The sequence below is a fragment of the Grampus griseus genome (assembly GCF_964374135.1).
Source record: "Grampus griseus genome assembly, chromosome: 7".
In the NCBI taxonomy this organism is placed as follows: Eukaryota; Metazoa; Chordata; class Mammalia; order Artiodactyla; family Delphinidae; genus Grampus; species Grampus griseus.
This window is the reverse complement of record NC_139001.1, coordinates 32,600,580-32,614,087: the sequence shown is the minus strand read 5'-3', so window position 1 is coordinate 32,614,087 and position 13,508 is coordinate 32,600,580. Positions and strand designations below refer to the sequence as shown.

Below are 13,508 nucleotides of genomic sequence, written 5' to 3'. Positions count from 1 at the left end.
TGAAGCCTTGAGTAGTGGTAAAATAAACCCTTTGCACTTGACACCCGGCGACAGAGAAAGTATGAGGCACAAACACGATGAAGGGAAAGGATTTTTGCAGGGGTGTGGGAGCAGCTGTCTGTTCTCACTATACACTCCCACAACCAATCTCCTTTTTACAAAAAAAAAAAGAAATCCCCTTTAGTTATCACGGTACGGTTCCCTGCCCTCAGATGACTCGCGGAAATGACGCCATCAGCCGAACGCTGTCTGCTAGTCCGCAGCAGCGGCGGTGGGTGGACGTAAGCACGTCGGTCCTCCTACGCGGCCACCTCGGGGAAGACTAGAGCGTTCCGCCGGGCGCCGCCGCGCACCGCCGGGTCGTCAAGAGCCGGGTCGCCTGCGACTGCGCAGGTATGCAGGGGCGCGGCTTCAGGCCATCCCGCCCCTTCCCAGCCTTCGCGACCAATGAGCAGCTACTGTCCCGGGGCGGGGAAATCCTTAGAGGCCGGAATCATTAGCCGTGAGGACAGCCCCGCCCCTGTCTCCTCCCAGCCCCGCGCCCCGCCTCGCGCTGTCGTCGCCCCGCCTCCCTCTCCCGCCCTCTTGCCTAGCTGCGGGGTGATACGGGCTTGAGCTTGGGAAGAGGGCAAGGGAAGCAAGTTAGATGTCGGCCTGGCGGCGGCGGTGGCACCACAGTCGTCCAATGTGAGCGCGGTGATGGGGAGCGGGTCGTAGGGAAGACGGGGCTGCGTGGCAGAAATGGGAGGGCTCCGGGTGCTTGGTGGTGAACGCGCCGTAGAGTGAGGGGCGGCCGTGAGGGGGCGAGGTTGACCCGGGTGTGTCCCGGTGCGGTCGGGAGGGCGTGGATAGCGGGTCGGGGGACGCCAAGCTCGCTTTGCCCCCTCCCCAAAGCTTCACTTGGCAGCTTGGCACGTCTTAAGTTTGCCTCCCTTTCGGTTGTTTGGGATGCGAGGAGGAAATTTAAAGGTCCCCCAAAACATTTGGAGGCTTTCTCGGGGTGTTTTCCTTGCCGGTGCGTGCGTGCTCCTTTCTTCTTACTGGATGGAGAGGTAGAGAGGCCAGGTGGGCCGGTCGACTTTCACTCTCTGAGGATTGTCCAAACAAACAAACCAGGAATTCTTCACCCTCCTCCCCACGCCCTGCCCTGCAACACACGACAAACATTCCCAACAAGTTTGAAGAAGCAGACTAGAAAATTCTGAGGGATTCTGTGTCTTTGAAATATATCAGTAGTAAGTGTACTTTTTCTATGTTTATAGAAAATGTATGAATGGGAACGGCGTTTTTTCTGTTTATTATCATTGGACACATTTTTTGTTATGAGTACTCATCTTTGAGTTCTGCCCAAGAGGATTCTGACTTTGTGTTGATGTGATATATTGTATTAGCTGTGATGTTTTCCTGAAACACAAGTTTCTATGAAATCCAATCAGTTGTAAATGCTTAGCCGGGTGTTGGTGGGAAATGAGGTAGATAAATCTCTAGTTCTGATAAACCTATAATTATTAACATGGCCTCTTTTTAAAGCAAATCCTTGCATATTTTTCTCTTTCACAGATTTATCTAATTGCCCAACGACCACTGATGAAGATAGGTTGGAGTAACTGCTGAAACTGAATTTTATTGACCAGAAGACAGTCCATTTGTTTCACTTCTTTTTGTTTTCCCTACTGCTTTGAGCTTTACTGTAACGGCTGAAAAACTTGGAAAATAAAATGAACATGCTGTGGTCTTGAACTTTTTTTTTTTGAGGAAAAATTAAAGTGCCAGAGTGAAAGCCAGAATGGCATCCAGAGAGAGACTCTTTGAACTTTGGATGCTTTATTGTGCGAAGGTAACTGCTTTCCTTTTTATTTCTAAGTTTTAAAATACTTTGTTATAAAATTTTGTGACTGGCCTTATTAGCGCTTTATTTAATGGATAATAGTATATTTATTCATAGTAATGACCCCAAATTTAAAAACACAGGATTTTCTGTTTTCCAGTTTTTCACGTTTGAACACATACACAATATTGGCATGCTCTTAAAAGCTGTAGGATGTGGTTTTAATACGATATTTGTCTTCAGGGATCCTAAAATTATATAAGTAAAAGTATGACCTTTGAGAAAAATAAAACATTTGTATTTTTGTTTGTGCTTTTTTTTTCCTCCCACAAGTGGGAGTACAGATAGAGATATTTTAATGAGAAGAGCATTAAGCATTTTTCTCATAATCTTTTAAATTAAAAGATTATTATATAAAAATGCTATTGATTTGAGGTGGTTACTGTAAGGTTGCCCTGATATTAGCACCTTATAAGCATTGTCTTTCTTGATCCTCACAACAATCCTGTGAGATGGGTATCTGTAATTATCCTTTTTACTGATGAGAAAAACTGATGCAGAGTTTAAAGGGGTTAGTGAGAAGGAGCCCCTTCTGCTTCCGTATATAGCCGGGAACTCACAACTGCCTGATTCAAGTCCATGCTCTTATCCATTATGACTGCTCATTATTTTTTCTTTGTCATTCAAAAATAAGTTTTTCTCCATTCGTCTTTATGTGAATTTTTACATGTTAGCTTTGATTTTATGTTATTGGAGAAGAAGGGTACTACTTAAAAATATGTTTTTCAAGTTAGGAGCTATATTACTACTTTGAAGATACTGGCAAGGGTCAGAGTAACATCTCTAACTTACTCCTTAAGTTACTTTAGGTCTGCGTGGTGAAGTTCTCAAGTCTCAGCTTCCGTTTCTGCATTATCCTGTAGGGCTCCCTTTCTATACTTTCAGCTTTTTAAAGAACTAAAAGTTCTTTGAAGTTATTCTTTAACAGATGATCTCAGTTATCTTAATATTAAATATTAGAGCTCACACTGGAATTTTCTATGACTTCCTGGTTTGGTATTTTTTATAGTTACTGAAGGACATATACTTTGAAATATTTAATATGAATTTTTAAAATAGCTTTTAGTCTTGTGTAATTTAATGCCAGAAATGTCTTTTTAAAAATAGACCACTCTTCCAATAAAAAAGGGATCCAATTCTTAGTGACTTGAAAACAGTCACTAACACATGTCAGCCAAAAATTAAAATGCATTTTAGTATGCATGCCCAGTACTCGTTTGAAAATTATTTTTTAAAAAATCCATCAAACTTACTAGGTTTTACATTTTCAGAATGACAAAAAGTAAATGGGGTTACACTGCCTTATTAATTAGTTATATTGTTTCTAGGTCGAGTTCATGTTTTATTCAGGCGACACTGTGCTTATTGAAAAGATAGTGTAGTTTGTTCGACAAACACAGAATTTTGTTCTTAATGACTTAACATAAAAGTGAATCCTTACTCTTTTATGAGAATGTCTGAGTAAATAATGAAGGACCTTCATGGTCAAATTTTGAAGCCTATTCTTGGACAGGAAGACAAATCGCATTATTATGTTTAAGATTTAAATCACTTGTGCACTTAATAAGATTAAAATTTTTTTCAACGGTTTTCAAAAAAATCATTATTTAAGATAATGATTTTATGTTTCACCAGTTCATGAATAAGCTACTTGTAAGCTAGACAACAAGTTTCTTTTCTTCCGATACCTTGAATTCAAGTAGCTTCCAAATATGCATCATAGATTTAACACTTCTTTTCCCTAGTGAGAATGATTACCAAATACCTGGTTCTCTATAGTACTTTCTCTCTAGCTTTATTGCTGTCACTCTAGCATATAACCCTTCAAACCATCTGACTTTCTTTTTTTCTCCTAACTTTTAAGACTTTTTTTTTTGTACCTTTGACAGGCTTTCAGACTACTTCAGGACTGCTCAAATCTTCTCTTAACTTAGCTCCAACTAAGATCTCTTTTTGGGCTTGCAATTGTGCAGTCTAGTTTTGGCTTTGTTGCTGCTTTGTTTTTTGACCTTGAGCAAGACTTATCTCTTTGGGTCTCAGTTTTCTTATTTGTCAAGTAGTAGTGTGTATACAAGGAGAATTCTTGTCTAACTTACCATAAGATTTTCATTTATTTTGACCTCTGAGGGACATGGAGCTTTTTTGTCCTTATTCTATGGATTATCATATAGAACTTTTTAGTTCATCTTTCTTTTTAAAGCTTTTATTGTGAAAAATTTCAAACAGGCACAAATAGAGAGGATACTGTACTGAATCCATTGTATCTGTTACTGTGCTTCAGTAGCTATCCGTTCATATTCAGTGATGTTTCATGTAGAACCCTCCACTACCCTTCCCTCTACCCCTGAATTATTTTAAAGCAAATCCCAGACAACATATCTTATCCATAAATATTTTAAAATATATCTATATTATAAGAATTCCTCTTAAAAACATAATCTCAATATAATTCTTTAAACCATCAAATATCTGGTTGGTCTTCAAACTTTCCTGGTAGCTTCATAAATGTTCTTATTTTGCTGCTGTTTGGTTGACACAATATTTAAACAAAACATACATGTTGTATTTTGCTGAAAATTTGTCTGTTAAGTCTTTTAATCTATGGGTTCCTCCTCACCACACTTTTTATCCCTTCTATTTATTTGTTGAAGAAACCAGATTTTGACATGAGAATTTCCTCAGTCTGGGTTTTGCTGGTTGAATTCTCTTGATTTTAATTGTTACTTCTATTGGTGTCTGCAAACTGGCAGATCTAGAGACTTGATTGATTCACATCCTGCTTGGCGGCTGGAGGCTAGAATAATTAATGAGTGTCTTGGCCATCAGTGACTTTTGCCTGTATGCATTAATTATGTCATTAGGAGTTTGCAAAACTGTGATATTCAGATTTTATCATTTGTTTATTTATGAGTAGAACATATATAGAGAAATGTCCCCTCATCAGTTATTTGATGACAGTTCCTTAAAGGGAAGGCAGGCAAAATAAACTTTGATTCTTTTTTTTAATGTTGAGCCTTCTTTTTAATTTATTTATTTTTTATTTTTGGCTGTGTTGGGTCTTCGTTTCTGTGCGAGGGCTTTCTCTAGTTGTGGCAAGCAGGGGCCACTCTTCATCACGGTGCGCGGGCCTCTCACTATCGCGGCCTCTCTTGTTGCGGAGCACAGGCTCCAGACGCGCAGGCTCAGTAGTTGTGGCTCACGGGCCTAGTTGCTCTGCGACATGTGGGATCTTCCCAGACCAGGGCTCGAACCTGTGTCCCCTGCATTAGCAGGCAAATTCTCAACCACTACGCCACAGGGGAAGCCCTAAACTTTGATTCTTTCTGTTTGTTTCCAGAATAATGACTTGATTGCTAGCATCCTCCAAAGGTGACCAGTTATTTTTCTTGAGTATCAAGTTCATCCTTAATGATTAAAATTTAAACATTGTCTATTATTGTGCTGCCCTGTTTGGCATGCTATTCATATCAAACACTGTATACATACCTGATTAAAGAAGACGACTTTGAAGATTTATGAAGATCTGTTTCAGGGCAATATGTATGGTTAAGACATCTTTTGTATTTGTTACAGTGCTAACCTCGGCACGTGTATTCCACAGTGTGTTAGCAATAGATGAATATTAAGGTGCCATCATAGAGTTCTATGTAAAGTGATGTTTTAAAGGTTGCCATTGAGCATTATGAAAGTTCAGTAGGTATTTAAATAGGACTGTATCAGAAATAACCCTTAGATAATACTGTTGGGTCAAAGGAATACTAAGGAGATATAGAAATATGTCTTTTTCCCATTAGTCTGGGTTTAGTTGCAAGCTTAAATACTAGTGATTAAAGTTTTTAAAGTAGAATTAAAATAAATTCCTGGTTTCAGAGTTTACCAGATGGGTCCCCATATATTAAATGCAATATTTCAAAAGAATTTGGGTAAAAAACTTTGCAGTTTTTTTTTTTTTTTTTTTTTTTTGCAGTTTTTTTAACCAAAGTTTTCAGGTCTAACTTTTCACTTTCTAGGAATAGGATTTAATTGCATTGTTAAGAACATGCATCTTCCTAGTAGGTTATTTATTAATCTCATGTAGTTGTTATTACGTAATAGAGGCAGGATGATTTCTGATTACCCAGCATTCCTGCTCTATACAGGGTCTTTCACTAATGTATTAGGCTACTAATTTAAGTTATGTAGTCTGAATTTTTCTTGCCTCCAAACAGTCATCCCCACCTAGGGTCAAGGATTTCATCAACAGTGCATTTCATATAGCTCTTATAAGTTAAACATTAACTTGGAAACAGGTTTAATTTTGTATCTGGATTTTAGTACAGTAGTTAACTACTTCTCATCTGAGCATACTTTTCTCAAGTGTAGAAGGTAACTTTATTTTTTAATATCTAAAGATTTTAGTTTATATTGTCTGTGTTAGGCACCATGTAATTCCCTGTTTCTTTTGACATTATTTCTTAATGTGCTTGTGGTAAGAGAGATGGCACTGAAAACAGTTTTGGTTTCTACATTATCATACAACTTTTTGGAATTCATATGATGAATAGAACAGATACGTACGTATCCCTGTCTCAAGTGCTCCCCTTAGATAGGCATAAGGATATATTTCTGTTCAACATTTAGCCTTTTGGTAGTGCTACAGTTGGTCACCGAAATATGCAGAAGAAACTGAGTCCTCAAATTCTTTGATAAGATTAATTCATTTTTGTTCTGTGTAATGGAAAGTATCAACTGCATTAACTCAGTAAAAAGATACAAAGTGAGTAAAAACATGACATTTTGAAATGTGGCAATGTGGGTTGAAATTCATGGTTCATTTTTGTCACTAGCTGTTTTTTTTTTGAGATTCAATTTATACTGGAAAATTTTGTGAAACTTCAGAATTAGAGCCAAGATTTAGTCCCAATTCTGTTTCTGATTTTAAGGACCCAAAGACAGGTTACCTAGTTTCTTTATGTTTCAGTTTTTTCATGTTTCAAATGGAAAAAATAATTATTTTGCGTATCTTTCAAAGTTGTTGAGAACAAAATGAATTGACTGTATTTAAATGCACTGTAAGGGTAAGCTAAGAAATATAAAAATGTAATCTTTATTAGCATGTAAAGAATATGTATATGAGCATGAGAGTATGTGTATCAAGATTACTTCTATTTTGTCTTTATATGGTATAATGATAGTGGGAAATACTCTCTTGTCTTTTTACCAGTAGTGATGAAGCTGTGCTCATGAACGTCTTAATTTTTATTTTATTTTTAAATTAATTAATTTTTGGCTGCGTTGGGTCTTTGTTGCTGCACATGGGCTTTCTCTAGTTGCAGTGAGTGGGGGCTACTCTTCGTTGAGGTGTGCAGGCTTCTCATTGCAGTGGTTTCTGTTGCAGAGCACGGGCTCTAGGTGCACAGGCTTCAGTAGTTGTGGCACGTGGGCTCAGTAGTTATGGCTCGTGGTCTCTAGAGCACAGGCTCAGTAGTTGTGGCGCATGGGCTTAGTTGTTCCACGGCATGTGGGATCTTCCTGGACCAGGGCTCAGACCTGTGTCTGCATTGGCAGGAGGATTCTTAACCACTGTGCCACCAGGGAAGTCCCCCCATCTTAATTTTTAATCTATTTATTTTTGCTTTAAAGCATAGCACTTAATTATCCCAGTAATGATTTGGGATTTTTTTTTTTTTACTCTAAACCAAGTTTGTTTTGGATCTTGGTGATGCTCCATTTCCTGCTGTTGCCCTTTGTCCTGCTAAATCTGGAATATGACTGAAATAGATAGTTTTGCAATGAGCTCAGAGTAAACTTCCTTTTCAGAATAAAAGTTTTGCTTCATAAGGAAAACAGAACTTATAGGTGTTTTATTCAGATAAAAAGGCATGTACCTCTTTTTATATATAGATTTGGAAAAAAACGGATGAATGAATATTCTTCTAATGAGGAAATTGTAATTTATTTATACAATTTTGGTTGTAATTGTAAGTGAAACTTTTGGCAAGGCGTACCAATATACATCAACCCTTATAATTTAGCCCCTTTTTTTTTTCTTCATTTCAAATGAGTTCGTTTAATTCCAGGTGGTACAGAATTCAGGATAGGACAGGGGCTTAAGGACACAGGATTGGCAGGATTCTGGGCTGGGTTTATGCGGATCTCATAGCTGAGGTAGAAATGGCTGAGAGGAACTAAAGACAAGATGAGCCACTGTATGGTTTTTTTTTTTTTTTTTACAAAAGTTTATTCTTAAATGTGCATTAGGTTCCAAGACAACACTTATTCTAGCTATGAGTAGCAACAGATGTTATGGCAGGGAATCCAGATGTTTAATCCAGATGTTTAAACAGGAATGGAATTAAGGATCATCATTGCTTCAGGCACAAGGAACAGCTTACTTTTTGCCAGATTTCTTAATTCCACCTGTGACCTTTCCCTACGGCCTTCGCTTTTAGCTCAAGTTTCTTGTGCTCTTCCTTCTGTTTCTGCTTGAATGCCTTATCTTCCTCATCCATATCCTTGGCTTGCTTCTTGGGCTGCTTCAGGTGCTTCTTCTTGCCACCTTCGCGGCCCGACATGGTGCCTGCTGCCCTTTCCCCCATCCCTGCCACCGCAACCCATTTTTAATAAGTCTCTGATATGTGCAAAGTGTAGATAGAAATAGCTCTCAATTTACTCTGGCTTAATAATGACTTTGTATATAAAGAAAGTAATGTTGTTTGACTCTAAGGCAAAACAAAACAAAATCATCAGCTTAGTAGTATTGGTTACCAATTACATGTTCATTTTAGGAAGTTAGATGTGAAAGAAAGCAAGAAATGAGTATTTTTTGTCAATAGATGTGAGATTTGCCCTTAGGAAAGGAATATTACTACCTTTGTGGTTTGACTTGAGGAGCTTATGCACTACTCTAAAAAGTTGTTAAGATGCACGACAATTTTTTTATTATTCTTTCCTTTTGAATATCAAAATTTAAATTTCCCTGTTAGAAGGTTGAATTGATAGCCCTTCAATGTGTAGGTGTGGAGGAAGAGGGAAAAGGAAGAGCCTAAAATAATTTTCAGGTTTTTTGGTTTTGCAGACTTGTACTAGGTCATCCCATTCACCAAGTTAGCTAGTGCAAGTTCACCAGGTTTTCAGGTAAACATGTGAGTTTGCAGTGCCTGGGGGATATCTAGGTAGAGAAACACCCCACAAAATGGAGTTCAGAAGGCCGTCTGTGCTGGAAATAAAGATTTGAGAGTTGTCATACTGGCAATTATTGAAGAGTTACATGAGAGTAAGAAGGGAAGAGGTTCAAAAGTCAGGGAGTCCTGAAGAATATTATCTTTTAAGAGGAGGATAGAGGAAGAAGAGTCAGGAGTTTGAATGGGAGGAGAGCCAGGAGTGAGTGGTTGCCTCAGAAAGTAGAGGGATGTCAAATTCAACATAGCTTTGAAGAAAAGCATTATGGAGTGTGTATTGGATTCCAGTTAAGAGATTAATTGGTGGCTTTAGCAAAGTAGTTCTAAAAAGAGTGGGGAAAAAAGATGTTAAAAATACAAGCCCCCATTTTATTTTTAAATTGAATTCAGCAGACTTAAAATCACTGACAAACTGCTATTAAAGTTTTAAAATGTTTACTCTTGATTTTTGTGCTTATCTGGCCAAGGACCTTTCAAACTTATTCTTAACTATATCTAAGGAATATCAGCATTTTCTTTTAATTTATGTCTTGTGACTTAGATTTAAACTGGTAAAATTATTCTCTTGTTGAACCAAAGCATTAACTGATCCATGCATTTCACACAAAAGTCATTCAAGCATTTCAAAACAGTTTGTCTCTAAAAAAACCCCAGTGGTTTTGTTTGATGCCTTTAATTTAACTGCTACATGATCTTTCCTGACAATAAACTTTAGAATAGTAGGAAAGATATATACTATTTCAATTTATGGTGTCATTGTGAGGTGGGTTTATACTTTTTTACTGAATAATTTTGACTTATGATTTTTGTCAAAATGTAACATTTAACTAAGTTTTAAAATATAAAATTTCATTTTGTAATGAATGAACCTCATTTGAAGCATGACAATATATAGACTTTCTAATTTAGATTTATGCTCTAAGAAAAAGTAGTAAAGATGTTTTACTTTTATAACAAGCTTTAAAAAATTTTAAATTTAAGGTATACAAGTTAACTGTAGAAAATTTAGAAAATACAGATATGCAAAAGAAAGTAAAAATTTCATTATTCAGAGATTTTTAGTTAAAGTACTTTTATGCATGTGATTGAAAAATCTGTGTAAATTAGTTACATTTACTACTACAAATCATTAGGATATCAAATTTGAAAAACTTCCATCTGATACGAAACTTGAATATTGTTTTAAACGTGTAAGTCCCATTTAAAAAGTGTCAATGTTATATTTAATTAATGCATACATAGTGATATGCTTTTCCTTTCTAAGGAATTTATTTTAGTCCAATTTAGCTAGTTTTTATTGGGTGCCTACTGTATGTACATGTTACTTACTGTCATTTTATCCCTTGAATTTAATATTTTTCCTCTTTTAAAAAATTTGGTCATTTAAAAAAAATTAATAAACTATATTTTTAGAGAAGTTTTAGGTTCACAGCAAAATTGAACAGAAAGTACAGGAGGTTCCTGTGTACCCCCTGTCCCCATATATGCACAACCTTCCCAATTATTGACATCCTGCACCGCAGTGCTACATGATCACTTGACTGACTTCCCAAAAACACTTGAAGCAGAAATTTCTTTACCTGTTAACTATGTGTGAAACTCCAAGATGAACACAAAAAGCAACAGGACATATTACACCTAACATTCCAATACTCTAGATGTTGGTCTTTTCAAGCCTTGCTAATTTTAACTGAGAATTCTCTACACTCTATTGATCAAATGTAGAACTTCATTAAAATAGTTATCTGAATGAATAGTTACTTAAAATTTAAGAAATACCTAAAGTAAAAAAATCTTTGTCATTAGGGGTTGGTGTATTCTAAGTCTATTTTTATGCACAGGCCTCTATTAGAATATTGCTTCTTTTCTTTGTGTTAAAATGGTTTCCAAATCTTTCCTGGATGTGACTGGTTTTTATCAGAATTTCCATCAAAATTTTATAACTTTCATCTGGTTAATTGACTGTGAGTTCATCTGAGGTCATGCTTTTCCAACTAGAGTCAGTTTTCCACTTAGATTGTGGGATGTGGGACCTAAGGGAGGATGAATGAAGTCATCAACGATTGCTTAGTTGAAGAGGTAGCATTTGATTGAGGTTTTAAAGAATTAATAGTTTAATAGTCACAGAGGGTGTTCCAGACACATATAAGGCATGAACAAAAGTACAAAGGAAAAACAATCTTAGTATAGATTTTCATCATTAATGTCAAATTATACCCTGCTGCTCTGTTTTCATGCCTGTGTACCCAATAACTTCATTTTACTGATTAATTTAGTATCATATTTTGAAGACATTTTGAACAGCAGGTAATCTCAACATGTTGGAGTACCAGCTGTGCACATAAATCTAGCAAAAGGACATCACCATGAACACCTGTTACCAGGTTTGCACAGGCAGTGACAAATATAACAACAGCCTTTCTGACAGCAATTATAAGATGCATTTTGATTTCAAAGATCCCGAAATGTAAAAAATTATATGTCTTAGAAACAGAGAAATATGGTATAAAAAGCAGTTGTAAAAAAGGATGTCTAGAAATAGGAAAGAAATCCCAATAATGATATTTAAAAACCAATAAATTGGATACGAGTTTAGATAGCTGAAGAGAATTAGAGAGTTGGAAGGGAGGTCATAAGAATTCTTTTAGAATATATCCTAGGAAGTCAAAGAGTTGGAAAATATGGAAGGTTCTGAAGGATAGTATGAAAACATTTAACACATATTTAATTGGACTCTGAAAAGGAGAGTAAAGAAAGCATGAAACAAATGATAATATTTGAAGAGATTGCAGGTGAGAGCTTTCCAGGATTGATGAAAGTCTAGTAAAACTCAAGGAGAAAAAATAAAACAAATTCCATACCAAGATTCATCATAGTGAAACCACAGTGGTTTTGCAGAAAACCAAAGGGAAAGAGAAAATTCTGAAAAGCTGCCAGAGGAAAAAAAGATTATCTTCAAAGGGATTACACATTAATAGCTGATTTTTCAGTAATAATGATGGAAGGGAAAGAATAATGGATTGATATCTTTAAAGAAAATACTAATGTAGAATTTCCAACCAAGTGACATTTTTTCAAAGAGGAAAGTGAAATAAAGTCATTTTCAGCAAAACAACAGTTCATCAGGAAAATATAACAGTTTTAAATTTGTGTGTAACTCATAACCTAGTCTCTGAAGCAAGCATTGACAGAACTACAGAGAAATGAACATATGACAATCATGGCAGTTTTTTAATTCAATTTATCATATTTTAGTATTTTTTTCTCAGTAATTGGTAGAATGAACAGACCAAAGAAAAAAATCAGTAAAGATACAGAAGATTTAATCAATAGGATCGACAAATTTAAAAAGGGATTTATGTAGAACAACACCCATACATTCCTTTCAAGCACACATATTTACAAAAATGATGATATGACAGACCTTAAAGCGAGTTTCAACAAATTTCAGATGATTGAAATAGAGTATGTTTTCTGACACGAATGTAGTTAAGGAAGAAATGTTGCTAAGGAAGAAATAGCAAAAAAAAAAGTCATGAACTACACTTGAAAACAAACCTTTGATTAAAGAACAAGTAATGAAGGAAAATTAGAATTTCGGGGAGGTGGAACTGAATGATAAAAGTAAGCATTTTAGAGCTTCTAAATGGGGGGTGCCTATAGCATTACTTAGGAAAATTTATGGCTATAAATGTGTTAGAGAAAGAGGCTAAAAATAAATGAACTAGTCATTTGTGGTAGCCAGCCTTCAAGATCCCTACCTCCTGGTATTCACACCCTTTTATAGTCCTCTCCTACATTGTATCAGGGTTTGTCTGTGAGCAGTAGAATTTGGCAAAACTGATGGTATGTCATTTCCGAAATTAGAAAAGACACTGTTGTTTCCATCTCAGTTACTCTTTTTTTCCTTGGATCATTCGCTCTGGGGGAAGCAAGCTGCTATGTTGTGTGCAGCCCTATGGAGAAGCCCATGTTGCGGACAACTGAAACCTTGCCAACCACCACGTGAGTGAAGTTGAAAGTTCCTTCAGCCCAGTTAAGCTTTGCTATGACTGCAGCCCTAGTTTCCGTCTTCATTACAGGTTTGTGAGAAATGCTGAGCCACAGCCACCCACCTAAGCTGTTTTTGAATTCTTGGCCCTGAAAAACTGAGATGATATTTGTTCAAGCTCCTAAATTTAATTTGTTATGTAGGAATATATTATTAATATATCATCCATTTCAAGAAGACAAGGAAAGAACAGAATAGGCCCAAAGTAGAGTGAAGGAAATTGTGAGGGCTTTTTTTCTTTGATGTGAAAATTCTGAAATTTATTATTTTTCAGTTGTTGAAGGAAGTGTACATAAGAAGGTTGACATGTATCACGGAATGTTTAATTTTAATAAAAATTATTCATTATTTAACAGCTTGGGATGAATGACATAAATACAATCTGTATCTGGATATAATTTTAATTAAG

At 36.3% G+C, this 13,508-nt stretch overlaps 2 protein-coding genes across 2 annotated transcripts in view; one reads left to right on the top strand and one right to left on the bottom strand.

Moving 5' to 3' along the window:
- Window positions 1-568: 568 nt before the first annotated feature.
- Window positions 569-13,508, top strand: part of NBEAL1 (neurobeachin like 1) — a 182,178-nt gene continuing 169,238 nt past the window's right edge. The window contains exons 1-2 of the mRNA XM_082657971.1: window positions 569-687; window positions 1,561-1,837. Coding sequence (XP_082514097.1) covers window positions 1,787-1,837 — 51 coding nt within the window. The 5' untranslated portion in view covers window positions 569-687; window positions 1,561-1,786. The remainder of the gene's footprint in view (window positions 688-1,560; window positions 1,838-13,508) is intronic.
- Window positions 8,278-8,457, bottom strand: LOC309825240 (translation machinery-associated protein 7-like; the record flags this gene model as incomplete). Its single annotated transcript, XM_082658747.1, has 1 exon — window positions 8,278-8,457. Exon 1 carries the CDS (start codon window positions 8,440-8,442, stop codon window positions 8,278-8,280), a length of 165 nt encoding a protein of 54 aa, XP_082514873.1. The 5' UTR covers window positions 8,443-8,457.